General features: G+C 35.2%; 1 protein-coding gene across 1 annotated transcript in view; it reads right to left on the reverse strand.

Annotated features, from left to right (window-relative positions):
* SLC13A1 (solute carrier family 13 member 1) overlaps positions 1–26,725 on the reverse strand; it is a 96,474-nt gene that overhangs the window by 46,860 nt on the left and 22,889 nt on the right. The window contains 5 exon segments of the mRNA XM_007982770.3: positions 11,005–11,053; positions 11,135–11,192; positions 11,778–11,965; positions 14,445–14,581; positions 24,809–24,937. Of these exon segments, the coding sequence (XP_007980961.3) occupies positions 11,005–11,053; positions 11,135–11,192; positions 11,778–11,965; positions 14,445–14,581; positions 24,809–24,937 (561 nt within the window).

Here is a 26,725-nt window from a genome sequence, read left to right on the forward strand (position 1 = left end):
TGCTTTTCAACATTTTAAAAATGTTGAAGCCTGCTGCTATGGAAATTGAATTGTTTATTGGCTTTTCTCATTACCGATTTAGGATTCGGCTTCCATGGGATTACTGGGGATAATAGGGTTATTTTCCACTCAACCTTTTACTTTCCAGCTTCCAAAATGATTTTGCTGTCATGTCTTCTCTTGATGTTTATATAATTTTGATTATATTTGAAAGTCTATTTGTTCTTGTTTTAATGACGACTTAGAAAAGTAGTAACAAATGAGCCTATTTAACCTGCCATCTTAACGGAAGATGCAATATTTATCTGTTTACATTTAAAAAATAAAGAAATAAATATTTACTAATAATTAATGCCCATTTTTGACCTTGGTGCTTTTGTGGTCCCTATGTTGGTAGATGATGTAACTAAAAAGGGAACAGAAGACTGGAAGTTCCACAGTGCGCAGAGGAATTAAGACAGTGGGAACCTGTCCTTTTTGTCTGCATATTGAGTTTAAAGGTCCTCAGTTAAGTGAATAACAGATTATGTTATTTAATTAAACCAGCCTTCCTATAGTGTTCTAATGGTTTAAAATGTCTGTAAGATTATTTCTGTAAAGAAATATTGAATGAAAGTACTAGATAAGTGAATAGCAAAAAAATGTAGGAGAGGATCTTCCCCTTACAGCTGGTATGAACTCTTCATGAAGATCTGGTGAAAATATAATCAGTAATAACCTGAAGAGTTCAGAGGAATTAGTAAGATTGAAGTTATCGATAAGACTCTTTGAAATAGAATTTATATCCACCATAGTTAATAAAGAACTATTACATATTGTGAATTTGGGTATGCTTATAAAGCAATAAACATTTATTGTGTGTGTGATGAATAAAGAAATGTTTAAAATATAGCATTAAGGACGTAAGTCCTCTTTATAAATAAACTCTATTTTTAGAAATGTGAAAAGTCATGATTAAATCCAGTATTTACTTACAAAATTTTATTGTCCTAAATGTTAACTATTTAGAAGCTTCCCTTGTACTTTCTTAGGAAAAAGCATATGTGTGTGTGTGTTTGCGTGTGTGTGCCACTGAGAAAAACCTTGCTCTTTCTAGTTGTAAAAATGACTGAAACAAAATATAATGACATAGCGGGCCGGGCGCGGTGGCTCAAGCCTGTAATCCCAGCACTTTGGGAGGCCGAGACGGGCGGATCACGAGGTCAGGAGATCGAGACCATCCTGGCTAACATGGTGAAACCCCGTCTCTTCTAAAAATACAAAAAAATAAGCCGGGCGAGGTGGCGGGCGCCTGTAGTCCCAGCTGCTCGGGAGGCTGAGGCAGGAGAATTGCACGAACCCGGGAGGCGGAGCTTGCAGTGAGCAGAGAGCGGGCCACTGCACTCCAGCCTGGGCGACAGAGCGAGACTCCGTCTCAAAAAAAAAAAAAAAAAAAAAAAAAATATATATATATATATATATATATATATATATATATATATATATAATGACATAGCATATTTGTCTATCCAACAGCATGACAAATCAGATTCCCTGCTAAATGAGATGCTATTTAAAATATTTAAAACAATCTTTTAAAGTGCAACAATAATTTTAAAGCTGGATTTAAAATAAGATTTCAGTTTATCATGTTGCAAGGAGAGCTTGGTATAAAAGATATTGCCCCAGGTCAAATGTGTGTGGGGAATCATATAAGAAAACACATATAAAGCTGGTATCCTTTGCAGAAGTAGAAAGAAAATATCATGCTGACTTAAGGGAAAACAATATGCCCTAAAAATTCCTAACCATGAGCATTTTTCCTAAAGCATTAATTTATGTTTTGTGTGTGTTAAAGAGAAATAGCAATATAATTGAAAACTCTTAGAAGTAGCTGCAACATAGGACTTAAAGAATTTCCATAGTAACTAAAAAAAATTTCACTGTTTAAAAGTACTGAACATGCAAGAAAATAATTAAACAAAGTGAGAACCAGCAATAAATAAATAAATAAAAACTAAGTCAAAGAAAGAGACCCACAAGGACTTCAGAGCTGTTAGACACAGACACAAAATATAATTAAATTTGCATATGATTAATAAAATTAGAGAAGGAATTGAAAATATGAAAAAGATTATAATAGTTATAGGCAAATCTTAAAACAAGACAAATATAATTTACATAATTAAATTTAACAATTTAAAAGCTCAGTAAATAGGTCAAAATAGACATAGCTAAAGAGAAAATTAATTCGCTGGAAGATAAATCAAAAGTTACTATTCATAATAAAGTTCAGCAAAACACATAAAAGAAAAACAGATGTTAGCTAAGAAGCTTAGAAAACACCATGAGAAAGTGTAGCATGTTTAATTGGAGACTCAGAGGGAGAGAATACAGAAAACTAGGAAGAGGCAATTGAATATTGAAAAATAACACCTGATAATTTGCAAGAATTGTTGAAAAAGATCAATACACACATTCAAGAGAAATATTCACTTAGGTATAGCAAAGTAAAATTCTATCACACACACACACACATACACACACATCATTAAAGCAACCAAAGAGAAAAGATTGCCTACAAAGGAATAATAATTTGACTGGTAGCTAGCTGACTTTTAAATTAAAAAAAAGAAGCCAAAATGCAGTAGAAATATATGAATATATTTCGATGTGCAAAATAAAAAATAATAACCTATCTAGCACACTATAACTATAAAAACATGATTCAAGAATTATATCTTTCTATCAAACAAAAACTCTGTATTTAACACCAAAATCACTCTGTGAAGTACATTCAAATAGTATTTTCAGGAAGAAGGAACATGACCCCAGATAGGGGGTCTGAGAAGCAAAATACAATGGTGAACAAAGATATTAATAAATATGCACATAACTCTGCAGAGCACTGATTTTAAAACATAATACAAGTATGTAATTTATGGAGGAATAATAGACTAGAACTAAAAAATTGGAAAATAGTAGCATGTAAATAGAAAGCGATGGTCTAAGTTAAAATATCCTAGGGTCTTTACACCATTCAGGAGAAAAAAATTGATTATCTTTAAATTTTTATATATTAAGTAGACATGATACTAATGACTAAATGATGTCCTTCAATATTCATATGTTGAAGCTCTAACAATCAAAGTGACTCTGTTTGGAAAAGGGCCTTTACAGAGGTAATTCAGTTTAAACAAAGAAGGGTGCCTAATCTGATAGGGCTGATGTCCCTATGAAAAGAGCAAAGGGGACCAGAAATATCTCTTTCTACTGCATGTGCACAGAGAAAACATCATGTGAGGATACAATGAGAGGGTGGTCTTGTACAAGGCAGAAAGAGAGGTCTCACTAGAAAAAAGCTGGCAGTAGAAATTATTCTAAATATACAATGTCACAAATAATTTAAATGGATAAAACATGTCAGGTAGAGGTAAAAATTTTCAAACATAATAAAAGAGATACACCTAAAACATAAGGACACAGAAATACTGAAAGTGAAAGCATAGAGGAAATGCCAGGTAAATACTAGCCTTATAAAAGCTGGGAGTGTCATGCCTGCAATCCCAGCACTTTGAGAGGTCGAGGTGGGCGAATCATGAGGTCAGGAGTTCGAGACCAGCCTGGCCAACATAGTGAAACCCCGTCTCTTCTAAAAATACAAAAAATTAGCTGGGCGTAGTGGCAGGTGCCTGTAATCCCAGCTACTTGGTAGACTGAGGCAGGAGAATCGCTTGAACCCAGGAGGCGGAGGTTGCAGTGAGCTGAGATCGTGCCACTGCACTCCAGCCTGGATGGCAGAGTGAGACTCAGTCTCAGGAAAGGAAAGGAAAGGAGAGGAGAGGAGAGGAGAGGAGAGGGGAGAGGAGGGGAGGGGAGGGGAGGGGAGGGGAGCTGGTAGTCCTGTATTATCAGCAGACAAATAAACTAATAAACTCAAAGACCAAAAAAATTAAGATAGATGAAGAGATGCACAAAATGATAAAAGGTTAATCAATCACACACACAGAAACATTCTAAATGGGTTCAAAATAACATAATCTAACAATACAGAGGAACCAAAACTGACAGAAGCATCAGAAGAAACAGAATATCTACATGATAGAGGGAGAGTTTAACAAAACAGTCTCATCAATTGCTGAATAAAAAGAGACAAAACTTGGTCAGGGCACAGAGATTTGAGAAGCACAACTAGCAACTTGATCTTACAGAGTTTTGGGAAACATTGAACCTAATTAGTTGAAAATGTACAATTTATTTTAAGCACAATGAAAAATATTTATTACAGCCGATCATGTGCTAGTTCAAAAAGCTACTTCACAAGTTTTGGAAAAATGTTATGTAGACCACAGTTTCTGACCCCAGAAAAATTGTTAGAAAAAATTTAAAGGTAGTTAAAAATCTAATTTATTTTAAATTTCAAAGCACATTTCTAAGCATCTTTTGAGTAAAAAAAGCTAGCATAATGGAAATCAGAAAACACAAAACAGAAAAATATGGAAAATAGCTAAAGTAATAGAAGCAAATTCACATCCTTAAATCCTTACTTTGGAAGAGAGGAAAACTCTAATAAGGTAAAGGTCAAATTTTAAAAATTAGCAAAAGAGCAAGAGCATAAATACACAAATAAAGTAAACAGAACAAAGTAAGAAAGAAAGAAAACTATTAATAATAATATGAAATATACATTAAATAGGGTGAAAAGAGTCAGAAGTTGGTTCTTTGACAAGACTTGTAAGACTAATAAAATAGACATAGTTTGAAAAGATTATTTGAAAAATGTTTTAAAGGCACAAGGAAAATGTTAGAAATAAAGACATATAACTATAAATACTGTAGAAATTAAATAGATATAATAAAATATTATAAACAACCACACAGCAGTAAATTTAACATGGAACACATAAATTTCTTTTTAAAAATGCAACTGTTTGATGTTGAAATAGAAAATCTGAACACTCTTAAATCCAGGAGAGTAATATAATAATTTTTAAGTACATATGCCTTCCGCTTTCTCCTTTCCTTGAGCAGCTAGCTGGGGTACAGAATGGATGGAGGGAGATGGGGTAATCATCCTGAATTACAAGGTTCCAGTGCTGGAAATGGCAGAGAAGAGATAGAAAGAGTCAGGGGCATGGTGACGAAGGAGTCACCATACCAGCCTATTTCTATCTTGTTGAAATTGTTGCTATTTTTGGTCTTCACTATGGTGACCAATCCATACCTTAACTAGTGCAGGTGATAAAACAAAAGAAAACAAGGGAATGATTAACACAAAATTTTGAACTATAGCTAACTCGACAAGGGGGTGGGGGTGATTGTGTAAGGAAAAGAGATAGAATCAGAGAAAGGCTCATGTAGATTTTAGAAATCGTGTTCTAGTTATTAAGCTGGGATGTGGTATACATCATCTTATTCATTTTATTATTCTTTAAAATGTTTAGTCATGTTTTATAAATGCGTATATGCATGAAATATTTCACAATCAAAATACAGAAAAATCAATTTGGAGACAAAATAAACATATTTCTTTTTGTAGAAAATACCACTAGAAGATGCATAGGAGAACACTGTTGAGTATTTCAAGAAACAAAATATAACATTCAAATAAGTTATGTAGTGTGGGGGACTTATTGTAGAGTTAAAGTACAGATATTGCCAATATGGCTGAGCAATGCTATTTGCTAGATAATATTTCAATAACATAAAATGCGAAGAACTAAGTTTTTGTATTTCATAAAATAAAGATATATGGGAGAAACGATATTGTCAAAAGTCAATAGTTTCTTTAATAGAAAAATGTTTTGTGAGAACACAACTAAGAATGGCCATCAATGGAGATAGCACTTTGACTCTAATAAAGATTGAAATCTGGAGTGAGGTCATGTTCACAGATTGTTGCTGTGATTCCTAAAGGCTGTGTGATAATCTCCGTCTCTCTCCTTGCTTACCGCTTCTATAAACATTCTGTATAAACCACTGCATGAATAAAAGGAGACACCTAAGTTGGGTCAGGTGAGGGTTGAGCAGGACTAATTACTGTCTTTGCCATCCAATTTCTCCCAGCTTAGGAAAATGGAAGAATAATGAAGGAGAGCCAACTGGTGTTTGTTATGTGATCTAAGCTAAAATACCTTTTTCATATCTGCTCTATGAGCCAGATATTCCAGAATTAACATCTCCTTATTTGGCAGAACTAATGCCTGTAGTTTCTAATATTATGAACCATGTTTATTACTGTACTTACAAGACTCCTTTGAATTTCTGGAGAACATTAAAAAGTGTTGTCTTGTACAATTGGATTTTCAACCATAAGGATTTTCACCCCCAAACTAAACAATACCTAATTAAAAGCAGGATACAATTTGTTCAAGGATACTTTTTCTTTGAACTTTTCCCTTTGAGGAATTACAAGTTAAATTAAACTAATGAAAAACAATTATCTCAGATTTTTCATTAAAAGTGTACTGATTTTCCAGTCTCTTTCATTTGTAGATGCCTGGAGGTTTAGAAATTGAGCTGATGTAAAACTCTGGGGTGTCTCTTTGAATGATACTAATGCTTGCAGGGGAGGGAAAGAACTAGGAACTTTATTCCTCCTTTGGTATCTACAAATGGATTTTTGGATACCTAGAACTCATTTCCCATGGAAATTTTATGCGTGGTGGTTGGTTTACCTGTTACCCCAATGGAACCTGACAAATATATTCCCTCAGGTACTGTCAGTGTAATTTTAGGGTACTCCTTTCTTCTCCCAGTATCTTTTCTTCTCACAAATATTTCAGCTACTTTTAGGGGATACTGTGGGATTTATTGGCTTGGTAACTATTCACCACTTTATTTTGGGCAAATAGAGAGCTCAGTTAGTATTTGGGCCATGACCTATCATGAGAAGAGAACTTTGTAAAAGTTAAGTCATGGGACAAATCTCTTTTTTAGATATGCAGCATAGGAATGTGACTCTTCGATACAAATACTTTAAAATAAGGTCCTGGACTACTAAATATCCACCATCTTCACCACTAACATCTAGTCTTTATCACCACCAGCAAAATTATCATCATTATTACCTGTATGAGAACTTTGCAGTTCTATTAACAAGAATTTTAGAGCTGATAAATTTTAGTTACAAACCACTTTTTTGTCTTTCTACCCAAAATGAAAGCAATCTGATCCATAGTGTTGACTTTAAATGTTTATCAGTTTGTTTCTTTGCTTCGTGTAGTTTGTTTTTTTTAAAGCAGCCAAAAATAACAGTATTTAATTTAATGGTTATGTTGTCCATAGTGACTTCTCTGAATTTTCCCTGATGGTTAACTAGACACTGGACACTCAGTGTAGCTTATATACAACATGAGTTATTTTACTCTAATTGTAATCATTTGATAAAAATATTAATGAATTTATTTATTTAATAAGTAAATATTTACTATTTACTCCAGAGCAGTCACTATTCAAGATATTTGTGATATGTACTAGATGGACAAAAATCTCTGCCCCGTGAACCTTGCATTTTAGTGGAGAAAGAAGACAATGTACAAAATAAATAAAAATTAAGCAAATTACATATTCTGTAGGAAGGTGATACATGCTTTGGATAAAGTAGGGTAGAGTCATGAGGATTAGAAGAAAGGATATGGGATATGGTGGCAGCAATGAAATAGGGAGGTTAGGGTAGGTCTTGTTGAAAAGGTGACATTGAGCAAATGTTAAATGTATATTTCTTAACTAATATTACTGCCATTGCTAAGTACAGAATTCATTTGGGGGCTATTTTTTTTCTACTTATTAAGAGCTTTCTACTTACTACACACTAAATTTTATATGGATCAGTGTATGTTATTGCCTTTGGGGGGAAATATTATAGTTCTAAAAATTGAAGTAAGCTTATTGATCAGCTTAGATTAATTTAATTGTATTAGTAAAGAGATTTCAATTAAAATTTAAAAATCTTTAGCTTTGTACTAAATAAATGGTGCTTCAAATGAATAAAATTGTAGTAATTTCATTAGAAATAAATTTTATTTATTTTATTGTAGGAACATAGCAAAATTATGCAGATTACAAAAAAAAACTAAGCCTTTTATTTTCTTTCTCTTCCCTTTTTTCACTTTATTTTAAGTTTGGGGGATACATGTGCAAATATGTTATACAGGCAAACTCATGTCATGAGTGTTAGGCAGTGTTAAGAGGGAAATTCATAACACTAAATGCCCACGTCAAAAACTTAGAAAGACCTCCAGTTAACAACCTAACATCACAACTGAAAAAATTAGAGAAGGAAGAACAAATCAATCCCAAAGCCAGCAAAAGACAAGAAATAATCAAAATCAGAGCTGAACTGAAGGAAATTTATCCTCTCTGAAATTTAATTTATACCACTCTCCCCAAAAAGGGAGTAATATTTGTATTTTTTTTGACTTGTAGGTCAAATTCAAAGTCAAACCTCACAGGATTTATTTTAATTCAATAGAATATCCCACCTACTTCAAGAAGAAAGCATAATATCAATAGATCATGAGTATAAATATTTTTCCATTTTATGGCTAGATGAAGTAGATATACATTCTTCCATATAATCAGTGTTAAATTATATAAGGTAAATCTATCAAAGAACAGCTACCATTTATTATAATTGCCACACAAACTATATATACATTTATTCATGAAAATATACCTGTAATTGTTAAAAATCAAAACATATTGTAAATGTACAATATATAAAATAATGCTCTCATGCACATCTTATAAAGAATACTTTAGTGCAGCAAAAAACCATTCCTGTTTTTATATAAAGCTAAATTTTTGTGCATTGCATTCCAGAAAGACCTTAGAATCAACATTTGAAAGCCTCACTTTCCTCTCCTAAACTCAGATATTAATCTTTATTGCCAAAAATGCATCTTTGTTATCTTACTTTTCTCCATTGAAAGGTTATTCCTACCTCTGAGTTCTGCATCCTAATCAATGGCATCACAATCTATCACTCCCTAGTTTAGAGCAGTGGAGGCATCTCCTACATTTTTCTCCCTCATCCCCAATGTCTAATTAATAAAAAAGCTCAGTTGCTCAGTTAATCAAAAAACTCACCACTGAATTTCAGGTTGTCCCAAGGGCAGAACTTACCATATTTCCCCGCAGCTTTAAGGTTTTGTGTTTTCCATAAAATCAACTCTAAACTCCTTTGTATTTGATGAAGAGATATTTATAACCTGCGCAAAGCCATACCGTAATTTTATTCCCCACAACAGCTCATCTCTAGCATCTGCATTGTAGAGGTTTCCTGAAAAACCCTGTTCTTTACTTAGTTGGGTCTTTGAATTAGTTGTACTCTCTGATTAGAAAGCATCTTCTTTTTACTCTTTTGCTTTCACTCATTCATTAATTGATAAAGATAACTACTTATTGAATACCTCCTTTGTGTCAGGCAATGGGAATGTGCCAGAGTTTAAAGTGCTGACAAGGTAGACACGTTCCTGCATTCATGAGTTCGCACTCTTCTGCTTGCACACGCTCGCCTCTCATCTTCCCAGACTCAGATGTCTTTACATTATACGTCCTCCCTGCAGTACTCCCAGATGGAGCTGGTTGCTCCTGTCTAAAAGTGTTGGCTTCTGTGCGTAACTTTGTTGTGGTATTTATGTCAGATTTATTTTTATAAGTCCATCTTCTCCACTAGATTCTGAGCTGCTTACAATAAGAAGCTTACAATGCCTGGAACAGTATCTGGATAGCAAATCAATTTGAAGGGTTTTGACTGAAACTTTAGGCCTTATGATAGAAAATTAGGTTTTCAAAGATGACCACAAGAAAGTTACTGAGTGCATGTATATTCTTTCTGTTTAGGTGTGCCAATTTTCACAACAGTTTTTAAAGCCCATTTCTAATGTATTATTCTATAGCATACCTGGCATACTGTTAATTTTTCATGTTTTAAAGGAATTACTTCTATCTCTAAAGATAGTATCTTCGTAAATATATATGCAATTCCCATCTTAAAAAACCCATAATATATTCTGTAGCTAATGGCTTAAAACGTATCTTTGTATTCATTTTCTCTTTACATAGAAATTGCTCTTTCTTAGAAGATTTCTGTAATTAACAAGAGGGTTTTCTTTTTCCTGTGGAGCTACATGTTGATGCATTCCATGGCCAGAATGAAGAAATATATGTACCACTTTCCTATTCCTAATGCCGTAGTTCCTATAGGACTATTTCTATACAGGATTTATTTTTCAGGTCTTGAGGTATATTGCTCCCAGTGCAATCTAATATAGTATTTTTATATTGATTTATTCTGGGGAAATGAATTCTATGGGATAGTTTACAAAGATCTTCTTCCCTCTTTTAATATCTAGAATGGCTACAACTCCTCCACCTGTATTTGACAGAAGCAACTCATGAATTCTGCACTGAATTTTTTAGTGTCAATGGAAGCACTAAAGATAACGACTTATAATTACATGAATAGGAGTTGCTCCAAGTTCATAACCTGGAAGAAATGATGACGATACTCCTAATGAAAATCAGGCTCTTAGGCCAGCAAGATTTCAATAAGAAAAAGATTTTAAAAAGCCCTGCCTATCGGGTACTATGCTTATTACCTGGGTGAGGAAATAATCTGTATCTCAACCCCCCAAAACGCACAATTCACCTATATAACAAACCTGCACATGTACCCCTGTAACTAAAATAAAAGTTAAAAAAAAAGGAAACTGAAGCAATATTCTAAGAGACTGGAATTATATTTCTTTATACTACCTTGGCTAATGCCATTATCCTGATTCTGATAAAAAAAGAAAATAATGATACTAATTTTCAGAGCCTAAAATGGTTCCTATCCGGATGTCGATTCCCGTCTGTTCATGAAAGCTTATCAGACCATTACACCATGCTACTACTTAGTCAAGCAAAATAATTTATAGAGAAGGAAGCAAGTGACAGGTTTTAAAATGCATATGTATCTAACTATAGCTCTAATATAATTTTGTATATAATTATTTAGAAAGAATCAAATTAATGTACCTTTTCCAACTCCACCTTGCTTGAAATTTTTCCTGTATCATTATTGCATCTGAAAAACAAATTGATCCAGTTATAATTTTATTAAAATAGAATTTGGAAAAATCCTAATCAAAATGTCAACATTCCTTACACTGGAACTGGTTTTGTTTTCTCTTTCCTCTCATTTGTTTCATGTCCATTAACACTTTCTGCAAAACATTAAATAAAAGAAAAACAATGTAAATAAGGGGTTATCATTGGGTTTGCCTGTATGTGGATGCAAAGATTGAAGCATTAGTAGAAATTGAAAATTAAAAATTCACTGTGTACTAACATCACATTCATCTTAAAGTATTTTATAAATACAAATATTCTCCCAACACTTTTTCACTGCATCAGTTTGTCAGAGCCAGAAATAATCACAGTGAAATTTGATGCTGTATCCAGACAGAATGTAGGAATTAAAGATTCCCAGTATTATGCAGGAAAGCCATTTCAGGACAGGAAAGAGTAACCTGGAGGTCTACTGATAAAGACATGAGAGAGTGTTACATCAGTCTGGCTGAGGGATAGAAAAGGCATTCTTCTTTTTGCAAGCGAATAGAAATGTAACAATTTAGGTAAAATATTTATAGAAAACCATTTTTGTAGCTACTGAGAACTATAGAGGGAGGAAGTTAAATTCACATCATGCCTGTATGGACAGTTAATTCAAAATACAACTTAGAATTCTTGAGTTTATGTCTATTGCTGTAATGACTAGACCCCAGATTGGCCATATCAACATGCGATACCATCAATTTCTAGTCCGTGGTTGGTAGATCCGTTGAAGTAAGTCATCTGAGTGGCCTCGACCTCTGCTTCGGCATTGATGATCTGCTGTGCTACAGCCTCCGCAATAGGCATCACCATGGCAGCGGTCGAGGTGTTGCTGAGCCACATAGACAAAAAGGCAGTGCTGCTCATGAACCCCAGCGTCAGCCTGAAACAAGAGAGTCATTAGTGTGGATCTGTGCTCTTAGCTTAACTAGCACCATATTATTTAACTGGAAGATGTTTAAGATGTGGTTTGTGAGTTGGGAAATTAAGTCTTTCAAAACACGGAAGGTTAAGATTCTGCCCAGGTGGTGAACTTGGAGTACAGTGACAGCCAGGTAGAAATCAAAGCTGCACATGGAAAAGTGGAGTTCTTAAGAGATTTGTCTCCCAGGGAACCATGCAAATCTTCTCTTCAGAAACAGAAAAATGATTAAACCTAAACAAACTGCAAGTTGGTTATATGACATAACAGCTTATAATATTACACCAATATCTGAATGCTCTTCAGAGCTGATCACTTATCTTCAAATGCTAGTAAGATGAAAATGCAATCAACTTTTGAATTTAAGGTCACTTATTTTTTCTTTTATCTTTTAGCCATAACTCTTGTTTGTTCATAGGGGTGTCAGGGAGGTACAAGGACGAAGAAAGATTAATATTTATAAAGCCTCTTTTTACTTGTTCACTATACTGGTTCAATATAAAGTGGGTGGAGAAAATAGTTAAAGTCATTTGCTAAAATGAGGTCTCTGAATTTTCTGTATATTTTATAATATATGCTCTCCTGAATCTGATATCCTTTCCTATTGTCAAGATCTGGACACATACGTTGTCTTCTTTTACAAAAAGAGTAGTTATTCTCCTTAAAAAATAATATACCAAAGACTACAAAATTTTAAGCCATATCTATAAACTTTCAAAGTCACACTTGGGGAAAAAACTATCTCTTTTGAGTAGGCGGGCATAGAAAATCATGCGGAAGCGCACCTTTCTATATAGAGCAATTTGTGAAATAATCTGACACCCTTTTAAAACAGATGTACAAGAACAATGCCACACTGTAAGTTTCAGACTCAGATAAGGTGAACATTTTCAATGCATACAACAAAATAAAAGAAAATGTATTAGGAATCTGCTTACACAAGAAATGGTTCTTGTAAAAAAAGTAAGAACTTTTAACTTCTTAAGGCGTTATCAAGACAAGAAATCTTCATATAAAAAATGCTGGGATCAGATAAAGCTTCTGGATGGTGAAAATGCCTTAAATTGAAAAGCCGCTTAGTGACATAATGGTCAGAACTTCTGCCCCACTGTGAAGTGCATTACACATCATCCTCTGGAACAGCGAGCAGAGGGTCAGGGAAAAGAGATACATTTCCAAAGCACCCTAAAAGGCATGGAGCCCCATTTCATTATAAGAGTGAGATGATGTCGTTTTGTTTTTGTTTGTTTGTTTGTTTTGAGACAGGGTCTTGCTCTGTTGCCCAGGCTGGAGTGCAATGGTACAATCTTGGCTCACTGCAACCTCCGCCTCCCAGGTAAAAGCAATTCTCCTGCCTCAGCTTCCCGAGTAGCTGGGATTACAGGTGCCTGCCACCACACCTGGCTAATTTTTGTATTTTTAGTAGAGACGGGGTTTCACCATGCTGGCCAGGCTGAACTTGAACGCCCCACCTCAGGCGATCCGCCCACCTCGGCCTCCCAAAGTGCTGGGATTACAGGCATGAGCCACCGCACCCGGCCAACATGATGTCTTAAACACATATGTGTTATACAGTTTTTAAGTCAAAAAAAATTGAAAATTTGTCTCATCTGAGTCACTGATTTTTTTTTTTTTTTTGTATTTGGCAAAACAATTTGCACCATAAATGAAAACACAGATGTGGCTATGCCCTAGAATGAATTATGCAATATAAGTCAATATAATATTCTGATTTTCAAAGGAAGATGAGAAGGGAAGAAACACCTAAGGCTTTAATGCAAAATGCCACTATGCAAATGATTATGACAATGGAAATTTTCTTTAGCTTACATTCATGTTCTTAGCAAGAGGTGAAATAAAACCAAAATAGTCAATTAATTTTATCAGTCAAATGAGTGATTTCATATTCTATAGATGAAATGTCTTAATTGATTATTTCACTTTGCAACAGTTGGTTTAAAAAGAAAAATATTCACCTTGGAATTTTTCTTCACACATTTGTATTTTGTCAGTAATGTCTTTGTCTTTGGTATGTAACATCCTCCCTGATGATAAAGGATGCTCTTGAACTAGTTCTGAATATGTAATCAGCCAAATAAACAAGATAGGAGGAAAATCTACTCTGAAGTCTATCAATCTTATCTGTTGAGGTTCAAAGCTTCTCTCAGCTTTGACTTCTATGATGCATAAAAGGTGAGAAACTTGTGTGCACATATTCCAACCACCCTGTAACTAGAACTGCAGTGAAAGTTGTTTTTTTCCCCTCCTACAACTCAAGTACACTTTAAATCACTTTCATATTAGCAGAGGAAAAAAAATGTCATAAGTCTGACTGCGATACAAAGAATTTCCTGGGCATGAATTACTTATTTGGTTATTTGCTATGCACAAAAATGGTTTGTTTATCAGGTAAACTGGAAGCAGTAAATGCAGTACTTACCATGCAGGATTTACACCGACTATCATCACCATTTTCAGAGCAATTCTCTTGTGCAAATTCCATTTTTCTATGGATGTTGCTAAACAGATAACTCCAATTAGCAGTAGGTGAAAATCCTTGAAATAGGCAGATGCCACCTGAAATAACAATTAAACCCATGATTATTTACTTTGGTGGGGAAAAATAACATTGCACAAGAAAGACATTATTATGCTGCTGTTAACTTTGACCTTCAACCGCATAATCTTTCTATTTTGTTGAGAAAAATGTAGACGTGTTTGAATACAAATTTAGACATATTCTATATTCTTACTCAGAAATGGTGTTAAGGAAAAGTACACAGAAAAAAAGAGTACTCAGGGTTTTTAAATAGCTGAGTAACATCAGGTAAGTGCCTTCTATGAGTCACATTAGGCAAGTACTTTTCTATTGGGGCTAATTTGTTTATGTATCTATGGTGGAATGGCAATGACTGTGATTTGGGAAAGTTTTCATTCAAACTCCAACTTGCTACTGCCTTCATCATGACCCATTATGCTGTAACTGCAGTCACGCCTTTATATATTGAATTATTTTACTTTTGAAATTACTTTTTATAAGGCCAGGCATGGTGGCTGACACCTGTAATCCCAGCACTTTGGGAGGCCGAAGCAGGTGGATCACTTGACATCAGGAGTTCGAGGCCAGCCTGGGCAACATGGTGAAACCCTATCTCTACTAAAAATACAAAATATTAGCCAGGCATGATGGTGCATGCCTGCAATCCCAGCTACTTTGGAGACTGAGACAGAAGAATTGCTTGAACCCAGGAGAGAGAGGTGCAGTGAGCCGATATCGTGCCATTGCACTCTAGCCTGGGTGACGGAGTGAGACTTCATCTCAAAAAAAAAAAAAAAAAAAAATTATTCAACAAATACCCTCAAATGAAACTCAACATTTTAAGCCATTTTCAGTCAACACCATTCAGAGATTAGTAAAAACCTAGAACTTTAAGCAACCATTTGCAGCAGTACTTCTAAAAGAATACTCTGAAATACGTTAGGTACATAATCTTTTTTTTAAAGCGTTGTGTAATTGACTAAATTGAGAAAACAGAATTTTGAAATACCAGAATTTCCTCTCCTATAGGCCTTTGCAAAAACCTTTAAACAATAGTGTATAATGTCATTTTTAAACAGGGGGATAGCATATCCTGCATATTTTTCAGATTTATTTAATTATTAAAAACATTTTTACTTAATTTTTAGGTGGAGCACTTCATGGGACTGGTATTCAAGAGAACTTTAAGAAACACTTGGCTAAACTGAATCACAAGGCTGTGCTGAAAAGAGGATTATAAGAGTAAATACCCCTCTAAAAATATCAAACACTAGCTAATAGAAGGAATGGAAGGGTTGGAATAAAACCATTCTAATGTTACAAAATAACAAAAAGGAAAATCAATTCTTATGATAATTTTGCTATATTAAATTATATCTGCACTTTTAACATAACTTGCTAAGCTTGGCTTAGTTTCAATAAAAAGCAAAAATTGATAATTGCCCTTGAAATTAAAAGTAGGCAAGTGGACAACTTTTATATTGTATAAAATATTCATTTATGATGTTTTTCAAGGTTTATATCTATCGCTTTACATTTTGTAGTGATTGGATAATAGAAAATAATTATATCAATTTCCTTATATTTCATTTATTAGTCACTGAAAAATTATCTGTATGCACCAAAAATATTATAGGAACAGAGAATATGTTAATAAATGCTTCATATATTTTTCCTTCCTTGCACCTCTTCAATTCTTGAATATCAGGCCTTTCTAAATAGGTCCTATTATTTTTCCGTATCATAGAGCCCTGTTTGGTTTTTTCATAGTATATATATTACGTAAATACTGTTTGTTTATGTGCTTATTGTTTTCTGTATTATACCATAAAGTCCCATGAGGACCAGGAATCTGTTTTGCTAGCCAAACCAGGACTCTTTTTTGCTAACCATCACGTATTTTGCACCTAGCATAATGCTGGTACACAGTAGGAGAGCTTGGTAAATAGCACTGAAAGAATCAGGGAGGGAGGGACAATGAATAAGCTATGGTCTGTGAGCTCTTAAATCCCAATTTTCTATACTCTGTCCTCTATCTCCTAGGCTCCTAACTCTTTCAACTCTTACTCTAGGTATAAGTATTTCAGTATATTAATTTACCAGTGCCTCCAGAGTCAGGAAGTTTTTTTGTTTGTTTGTTTTGTTTTGTTTTTTCTCGCTGGTTCTATACCTGCCTCTGAATTTTTTTTTTTTTTCTGACTTTGAACTTACTCCTTATACGAAAATTAATTCAAGATGGATTAGAGACTTAAATGTTAGACCTAATACCATAAAAATCCTAGAAGAAAACCTAGGTAGTACCATTCAGGACATAGGCATGGGCAAAGACTTCATGTCTAAACACCAAAAGCAACGGCAACAAAAGCCAAAATTGACAAATGGGATCTCATTAAACTAAAGAGCTTCTGCACAGCAAAAGAAACTACCATCAGAGTGAACAGGCAACCTACAGAATGGGAGAAAATTTTTGCAATCTACTCATCTGACAAAGGGCTAATATCCAGAACCTACAAAGAACTCAAACAAATTTACAAGAAAAAAACAAACAACCCCATCAAAAAGTGGGCAAAGGATATGAACAGACATTTCTCAAAAGAAGATATTCATACAGCCAACAGACACATGAAAAAATGCTCATCATCACTGGCCATCAGAGAAATGCAAATCAAAACCACAATGAGATACCATCTCACACCAGTTAGAAAGGCAATCATTCAAAAGTCAGGAAACAACAGGTGCTGGAGAGGATGTGGAGAAATAGGAACACTTTTACACTGTTGGTGGGATTGTAAACTAGTTCAACCATTATGGAAAACAGTATGGCGATTCCTCAAGGATCTAGAACTAGATGTACCATATGACCCAGCCATCCCATTACTGGGTATATACCCAAAGGATTATAAATTATGCTGCTATAAAGACACATGCACACGTATGTTTATTGCAGCACTATTCACAATAGCAAAGACTTGGAATCAACCCAAATGTCCATCAGTGACAGATTGGATTAAGAAAATGTGGCACATATACACCATGGAATACTATGCAGCCATAAAAAAGGATGAGTTTGTGTCCTTTGTAGGGACATGGATGCAGCTGGAAACCATCATTCTTAGCAAACTATCACAAGAACAGAAAACCAAACACCGCATGTTCTCACTCATAGGCGGGAACTGAACAATGAGATCACTTGGACTCGGGAAGGGGAACATCACACACCGGGGCCTATCATGGGGAGGGGGGGAGGGGGGAGGGATTGCATTGGGAGTTATACCTGATGTAAATGACGAGTTGATGGGTGCAGCACACCAACATGGCACAGGTATACATATGTAGCAAACCTGCACGTTGTGCACATGTACCCTACAACTTAAAGTATAATAATAATAAATAAATAAATAAATAAATAAAGAAAATCCAGTTATCTCGGTCCTCCAAAATGCTGGTATTCCACAGGGTTCTGTCTATAGTCTTTATAGTCTTCTTGCTTTATCCATCCAATGACTGAATTTGAAGGATTCAACTTTATAGGACTAAAATAATGCCTGGCACATACATGGGGGCACTCAATGAATATTTGTTAAATGAATGTTGACTACACCAAGATCTTTATTTCCACACAGATAAGTCTTCTGAGTTTCAGACTGATATGTCCAACTGTTCATGTCCATTTGAATTTCCCACAAACACCTACAATTCAACATACGTCTTCTCACTCTGATCCTTCAAACACATTCTCCCTTTGTGGTTAATGTAAATGTTGCCCAAGACAGGGACCTAAAGGTCAGCCATGATTCCTTTTTCACTTCCAATATAAGTCTTATTATTCCTAGGTCCTTCATATCTTTAAAATTTGTCCCTTTTTCTCTGTTTATACGTGACAACCTTGATTAAGCTCCTCGCTATTTCTCACTTGACTGCTGTATGATCAATCTTTTTTGATCCACTCCATACCATTGTCATAGCCCCTTTTCTAAAGTGTAAATCTGGTCACATAATTGTCCTTCTTATACTTCTTCAGTATAGTTTTTAAGACCTTCCCATAGTTTTAAAGACCAAATCCAATATTTTCAACATGTCATAAAAGACCCTTCATCATCTGGTCCCATTTCACCTCTCCAATTTAGTTTTTGGCCGCTCCACCCTACTTCTTCCTATGTATTTAGTTTCCCAAACACAGAAGTGCTTTAACACTTGCTTGCAATTTAACCTGGAATGACCCTCTCCCCTTGTCTTGGATACTTCTAATCTTCCTTCATGGAAGATGTCAATTCTTCTAAGATATCTTCCCTAGGAACCTAAACTGGATTAGATAATATCTCCCTTTTTATAGTACTTCTTAATTTACATATTGATAATTTCTTCATTTATTTATCCCCTTTATTACACTAGATGTATTTTGAAGGCCAGATGTATCTTATTAATAATTGTTTTTATGGACTTAGCAAATGTCTGGCACAAATTGGCACTCAATAGATGTTAAATTTAATAAGTCCCTGCACTCAAGGAGCTTACAAGCTATTAGATGAGAAAAAAAAGTTAACAAAAAGTGCAATAAAGCATTATAGATGCTTGAATGAAACCTCTCCAAAATATAATTCAGATTTTAAAAGTAAGTGGGGCGATAATTTTTTTCCTAGAGGCATTTGGAAAATCTTCTTACAGGACCTGATCCTCGAGTTTATTATTGAAAAAATGAATAAATATTTAAGTTTTCATTTTCCCTTATCTCTTTTGCAGTTTGGCTCATGGAAATAAGCCCTATTGACTGCTGTGGTCTAAATGTTGGTGTCTACCACCCAAATTCATAGGTTGGCACCTAAAAGGAACCAAACATGTTCTCTCCAACCTCATGAATGGAATTGGTGCTTTTATAAAAGGGGCCTGAGAGAGCTCCCTTGCCCCTTCCATCATGTGAGAATGCAGCAGCAAGATGTAGCAGAGAGCAAGCAGAGAGCAGCAGAGAGGATGCAGCAGAGAGCAAGCCCTTACCATACACCCAATCTGCCAGTGCCATGATTGGACTTCCCAGCCTCCAGAACTGTGAGCAATAAATATCTGTTGTTCATTTACCCAGTTTTATGTATTTTGTTATAGCAATCTGAATGGGCTAAAATACCCTATTCACCAATACTCTGAGAATGAAATGAAAGAATAAATGCAGAATGACTTAAAAATACAAATAAACACATAGAAGCAAGCCATTATTAGTAAATGATTAGACACAGAAAGAAGTCCAGGACTATGAGACATTCTTGTTACTGATTTGGGTTATATGAGGAGTAAGCATATTGTAGACGGCCAAGCAAGAAATATTCTAGACTTTGTTGGCCATATGGTCTTCACTGTAATTATTCAACTCTGTCATGGCACAAAATAGCCAAAGGCAGTATGTCAATGAATGACTATGGATTTGTTCTAATAAAAAGTTTATTTTAAAAATTAGGCAGCAGGCTGATTTGGCCTTCAGGCCCACAGTTTGCCAGTTTTCTCAATAGACCATGCAAACAAACTATAGCCTGCAGTCCAAATAAAATTAGTTAAACTTCAGAAAAAAATTTCACATTCTCTGTTTTCATTGTAGTACCTATTCTATGGTTTTCATCAGAGTCAGAATATTTGAGAAGAAACATTAGCTACAGGCAGATGTGTTTGTTATGGTCTACTTGTCTAGGAGGTAATAGAAGAAGGTGCTGTTGGTTTGTAAATTACACTGATAAATATAACTATTCTCAAGGCAAAATTGATATGTCAAATAAAATTTCTAATAATATTTGATATCTATTTGCAAGATAAACATAGTTATAATTCTGTCTCAGAATAGGATTTCATCAAAAAACACGGACTTTGCAATCAGAGTACCTGAGTTCTCTCTTAGTTATGTAATTTACCAGTTCAGCAACCTTTCTACAAATCAATAAATAGTTCTAAAAGTTAAATATTACCTCACACCAACTTTGTGAATTAAATGATATAATATTTTTTAAAAGGTGCTTTGTTAATTATTAGGTTGTTTTGCTAAATCCAATAGTCAATATCTAGTTTTCACATTAACTGACTTAGCAGATTTGACACACATAGTCATTGCCTCATCTTCAAAACACCTGCTTCACTTGGATTCCAGGTTCACACACTCTCCTGGTTCTCCTCCTACCTCAATAACCTTTTCTTCTTAGTCTCTTTGGCTAGTACTTTCTCTTCTCATTTACCTCTTAGTCTTGTAGCTATGCAGAGGTCAGTTCTTTTTCCTCTTTGCTTTTCTGTCTTCATTCACTCCCCGAGTGATCTCATCAAGTCTTAGGGCTTTAAATACCATCTATATTTTGATGAATCTCAGATTTATATCTGCAGATTAGCTCTCTCCCATGAACTCTGGACTCTTTTGTATTAAACTGCCTACTCAACATCTTCACTTGAGTATTTCAAACTTATCTGTCCAGCACTGAACTCTAGGTATCAGCCCCTCTCCTAGAGTAAGACTGCACTTCCCATCATCTTCCCATTTCAGTTGATAGCAATTCCATTTTCCCAATTGGCAGATAAGCTGTGAGGCATCTTTGACACTTTTCTTCCAACCATATGCCATATCTAATCAATCTGGAAAGTTTGCTGATTTTATCTTCACATTTTATCAATAATAGATTCGATATCTCTATTACTGCCCTTGGTCTGAATTACCATGGTCTCTCACCTACTGCAATAATCTACTCTTTGTCTCTTTCTTTCTGTCTTGTTTCTCAGCACAGCAGCCCAAATTATCCTTTTTAAAATCAAAGTTAAGTTGATCGTGTAACTTTTGTGCTCAAAACTCTTCAGAGGATCCCATTTTATTCAATGTTAAAATCTTGCAATGGCCTAGTTTGACCCTACCTGGTCCATTGCCTCATTACATTACTTACCTGACCTAATCTATCATTCTCCTCTTTAGTTACTCTCTTCCAATTACACTGCAGATGTACCTGCAATAAGGTCTTTGCACTGGATGTTACCTCTTCTGCAACAGTCATTCTCCAAATATTCAAATTGCTAACTCCTTCATTTCCTGTCTTTGTTCAGGTATCACTATCTCAAGGAGGTCTAACCTGACCACCTTATTTAAAACTACCACTCTCTCTGACCCCTATTATCCTGTTGCATTTTTCCATAGCACAAAATTACCTTTCTAGCTCACTATACTGTATAATATTTCTATTTATCAGATATATTGTTCATTGCCTCCTTTCCTCTAGAAAGATAAGGAATATTTTGCCTGTTTTTATTCATTGGTATGTTCCCAAATCCCTGGAAGGGTACTACCATATGAATATCTGTTGAATCACTGAAAAATACATAACATTATATATATATATATCTGTACATGTGTATTTTCACATTCATATATGTAAAATTTATATATACATATTTTTGATGACAATAATATTAATGCTTGTTTTGAAATATCAAATTGAACATACTCTACATACTTTAGCATTTCAGGTTTAGTGCAACAAATATGAGAAAAGTTTAACATTTGTTGATATTCTTCAAATACAGTAATGGGCTCAGCAAGATACCAGTATTTAGGATTGGCTTAATAAATAGGTAAAGTGATAACTATCATGGCCAAAGAGAGAGGTGTTTAGGGCTCTAAACTTAGATGAGGGCATTAATGACATGGTATCCTACTCAGTGACAGATCTGAGATTCAAAGATGCTGCAGTGGCCTGGAATTATAGTTTAAAACTATCAAAACAAACTTTAACTGTGAATATTAAACCTCATAAGAATGCTTGATACTTAGTTTGTATCATTGTTTAACATACATTATTTAATTTTATCGTTACAAAAATGGGTTGTGTAGCATTATCATATTCTACTTACAGATGATAAAAAAGAGTTAATTGAAGGACATGATCAGGGTCCTCCAAGTAATCAGCAATAAATGTCAAATTCTAAGCTCAGGCTTTATGACTAAATCTCTAGTTGATTCATAACAGACTGTAGCTTTGGTCAGCTAACTTATTAGGAAAAGGTAAGTTACTCTGTTGGGAAAAAGGATCGCAATTCTGAAGAACAGTTTTCTCCACTAAAAGTTCTGAGGACTATGATTTGCTGCAAGTTCCAGTTAAACTTACAAGGTGAAGAGAATCACGTAAAGTTTAAAACAAACTTAGGCTGAAATGCCATAGGTAAGACGATAGGCTAATTTACCTTTGCAACACTCCAAATATTTCTAGAATCATCTATTCACTTTTGTGAATGTATAAATAATACCATTGCTAACATATATGGAGTACTTACTATGTAATGAAATTTACATTTATTAACTCATTTAATTATTAAGTCTCATTGACAAACTAGAGTTAGTTTCAGGAAGAAAAAAGAAGATGGTGGTGTTGATGGAGTTGGAAATGGCAGACTTGAGGATGGGAGTTGAGGTCTGGAAACCACTAAGACTCAAGGTGGGAAGAAATAAGGAGGAAATGATATTAGTTTTCCAATTCAAGCAACACTGTCATGCAAAAAAGTGAGGTTTTTTTAAATGAAATTCTACATGTTAGAAATAAGTTTAATGAGTCTGTTACTGAGTTTCAGATGTGGGCTCAATAAAGCTGAGTTATTTATGAGTTAAAATTATTCAAAAATAATATGTATCTCCTTAAGGGATATTAGAGGCCCATAATCCAGAAAGCCTTTAAACACTTTCTGAATGATCTCATCTGTAAGAGATATTGGATGGGATCCCTGTTTTGAGGGAGAAGTGACCAAGAAGAATTCCCTTTCAAATCTAAGATTCTATGACTGCTAAATTAGTCTGGGGATAAAGGACTGCTGGGCAGGTGTCTGCAGTCAGAGTGATGCAAAACTGCCATTGGCACCTACAATTTTGCTGCCTTTAGTCAGGCCCTTACACACCACAAAGAGGCAGACATATATATCCTCGGCAGCTCCTACAAAGCCAGTCCTTCCCAGGTACTCTTTCCTCCTGCTTCCCTCTAATGTTTGTATGTCTCTTCCCGTAACAGCTTGTTACAGAAATGCCCCATGAGTCCAGTAAATCTCACTTCTACTTCAGCCTCTTTTGAACAGTCAATTTAGTCAGTTTTATTGTTATTAAACCATAAGAGACAAATGATAACTCTTAAACATACCTATGTCTGGACACAGAACCATCCAAGCCCATAGGAGAGGGGTTAAAAATTTGACACCCTATTTTTAACAACTCATCAACCCCTTCTTTTTTTAATTCCCGATATTGAAAGCCATAGAGCATGTTGAGGCATTTAAGATGCTTAATAGATTATGGCTCTGAGATTCCTTGGGGCAGCAGAATGTCAGCCTGGAGGCAAGAGGAACTGAAGTGCAGCCCTGGCCACTCTTCCAAATCAATGGTCATTAGATAGAAAAGACTCAAAGTTATGTGGGAGGGGAAAACCCAGCTAGAAAAGAGGAGCGGAGAGGATAAAAAGTGCAAAAAGATCGACTGGGGCTCCAAAATCAGGAAGAAGGACATGAAAATAAAGAAGGGAACCATTCCTTTCACAGGAAGAAATGTAATCAAGGGTTAGTTAAAAAGAAAATGAAAGACAGGTGAGCCGCAAGAGAGCAATGTTAGACCCAGGCAGAAGACAGAAGTCCAAAGGTGATAAACTGCACTGACTGGCATCTCTAACTTAACATCTCTCTTGAGACTGTTTCAGCTGTGGTTTAGATAGTTGTTTTCTGGGTGGCTGGAGACTGTTTTCAATGCATTTGGGAAACCAAATCCACTTTCTTCAGATGGGTACTCTTAGATTGTATAGAACCAATAAACACCTCTTAGCATGAATAAACTCCTGGAGCTATACATGAAAATTAGTTTGGCTTTATCTTTGTAAATGGCGGGTTTCTGGAAATGAAAACAGGGAAACTTTTTCTTCATTAAAAACAAAATTGTTTTTCCAACACCGTGAGGCTGAATTCTGCTGAATATAAAAAGCTTATGGAGGATGTCAACAAATTTTCCTGTTTTTGAGAGGGAGGCACCAGGCATAGATGTCAGTGAGAGAAGAGGGGACATACATTTCTCCTACTGACATGTATGAATCAAGAAGTTGCAGCTTGTGTTTGTTCTTTGAAGGTGGGCACACATGCAGAATGCCAGAGAGGAGAAATAGTTGGAAGTTTGGGGGACTTACATGGAACCTTACCAATGGGATGGTTTCTCCCTTTAAAAATAACTTTTCTCAATGAAAATCTCAGTACAAAACAGGGAATCAACTTATGACTTTGGCAAGAGGACTTACCTTCTTAGAAGGCATGATCCCCAACATGGGGAACATTAAACTAGGTAGCAAAGCTGTTACCGACAGAGGCAATGCTTCTGTAAGCCAAAATATGGCGACCACAAAGAGTATGTAGGCACATTCTGTTTCCTGGTAAGAACAAATGCAAAGCAAAAGGTGATATCATGAGACTGGAGAAGTCAACATTCAAACACAAACATGTTTGCTTAATAGAGCCATGTCACAGAGAAAGTAAGAAGATCCGAAGACCTCTGCATCTTTGAGTTGCCCCCAAATATTCATTTCTTAGAAGTTCTAAGAAACAAAATTTAATAAACATAAAAAACTAAAGACAGAAAAAAATCCCCATTCATTACATTTATTTCACATTTCCCTCAAAATAGACAACATCATCTAGTCCATCTTCTTGCTCAGATTAGTGTATATAGATGTTTGTACTCACCTTCATTTGGCCTGTAAAATGCACTCCCCCATACTTCTGGAGTACAGAAATAGCCAAGTTACAGCCTTTCCCCTGGGGGCAGGAACCTACCTTTTAACTGCATTCTTTAGTGTCTGGTTGAGTGGGACCCAAGCACTCCTGCCTTCCTCTCCTTCTAACTAAAAGGAGAAAACCAACCTAGGAGTAACTTTTGCAGTACTGTGTCTCAGAGAAAAGACATGACAGGTTGTGTGGCATGGATGAGCCTGAATGCTACTCTTAATAGAATCTGTTGCTTTGCTTAGTATAAAACTATATTTTCCTGTTTTAGGGCATTGTTAAGAGATGGTCAAACTTTATCATTATATTTAACTTATATAGATAACTTTGGTATGAAATCACCTGGAATGTTCTAAGTATTTAGTAAAGCTTAGCAGCTATCAAATGGCGCTATTTTGCTCTCACACTGCTTACTCTCTGCAAATTCTGAGTTGCATTTGAAAAATTTACAAGAACTGCTGTTTAGGTTGAATTAAGCTATTTATTTAGGCTTTTATTTATGTCTAGCACTGCTGCTTTCTGATTCACCTGGCTCAGGGTGAGTCCTTGGGGCTTGGGGTTTACCTGACCAGCATCCCTACACTTCCAGTGCATTTCTAAGATATCCTTAATAAGCCAGGATTAGGCAATACCTTTATTGTGTTATCTATTTAAAGGAGAAAGAATAAAAGTGTTTTGATGTTGACAGTTTCATACAGAGTCTGCTTCTACCATCTTGATAAACAATAAAACAACGAAACAAAGCTAAGCCTTGACTGGATCTTCCTAAACAGCCCTAGAAAGAATTGTGAATACTAGCTTAATTTAAAATGCCAGTATGAAAGAAAGGTTGTGCATTTTCTCTTAATGAGAATGCATGGATAGCCTGAAAGTTCATTCTTACGACTTTATGTTTTCCATCATACTTGTAAGAACCTAGGTTGCAGAGATAAAATGGAGCACTTTTTATTTTGCTCTCTAGTTACAACTAGCCACTCTCTTGATCCTATTTATTCCCCAATCATTATATCTCTCAAATCTGCCCCTCTACCCACTTCCTCCACTGTAGGCAAAACTATTCCAATATCAGGTCACTTTCCAAGAATCCATTTTGCATTTGGCACTCCCTTGCATAAAGCCAGAGTAGAGGTCTAGCCACCCTGACAACTATCTGGAGCACCAATCTATAAGGGTCTGCTAAAACATCAAAAAGTAAATAGAATACAAGGTGCTAGCTGGTTCTGTTCACCATATACACTCCCTGCCGTAAGTGTTGAACATCCATGTCAGCATGGGTCTTTGGGTGGAGAGTCACGGTCCACTCAGATGGTATAACTTTGGTGACAGAATAAAAAGCAAAATTTCAAGAATCACATTATTACCTGGCCCAGACTCCTTCCGTATTTTAAGTAGCTCAATCCTGACTTAAATCAACCAAAAGTCAGTGACTTTTAGTT

The sequence above is a fragment of the Chlorocebus sabaeus genome, chromosome 21 (genome assembly GCF_047675955.1).
Source record: "Chlorocebus sabaeus isolate Y175 chromosome 21, mChlSab1.0.hap1, whole genome shotgun sequence".
Classification (NCBI taxonomy): Eukaryota; Metazoa; Chordata; class Mammalia; order Primates; family Cercopithecidae; genus Chlorocebus; species Chlorocebus sabaeus.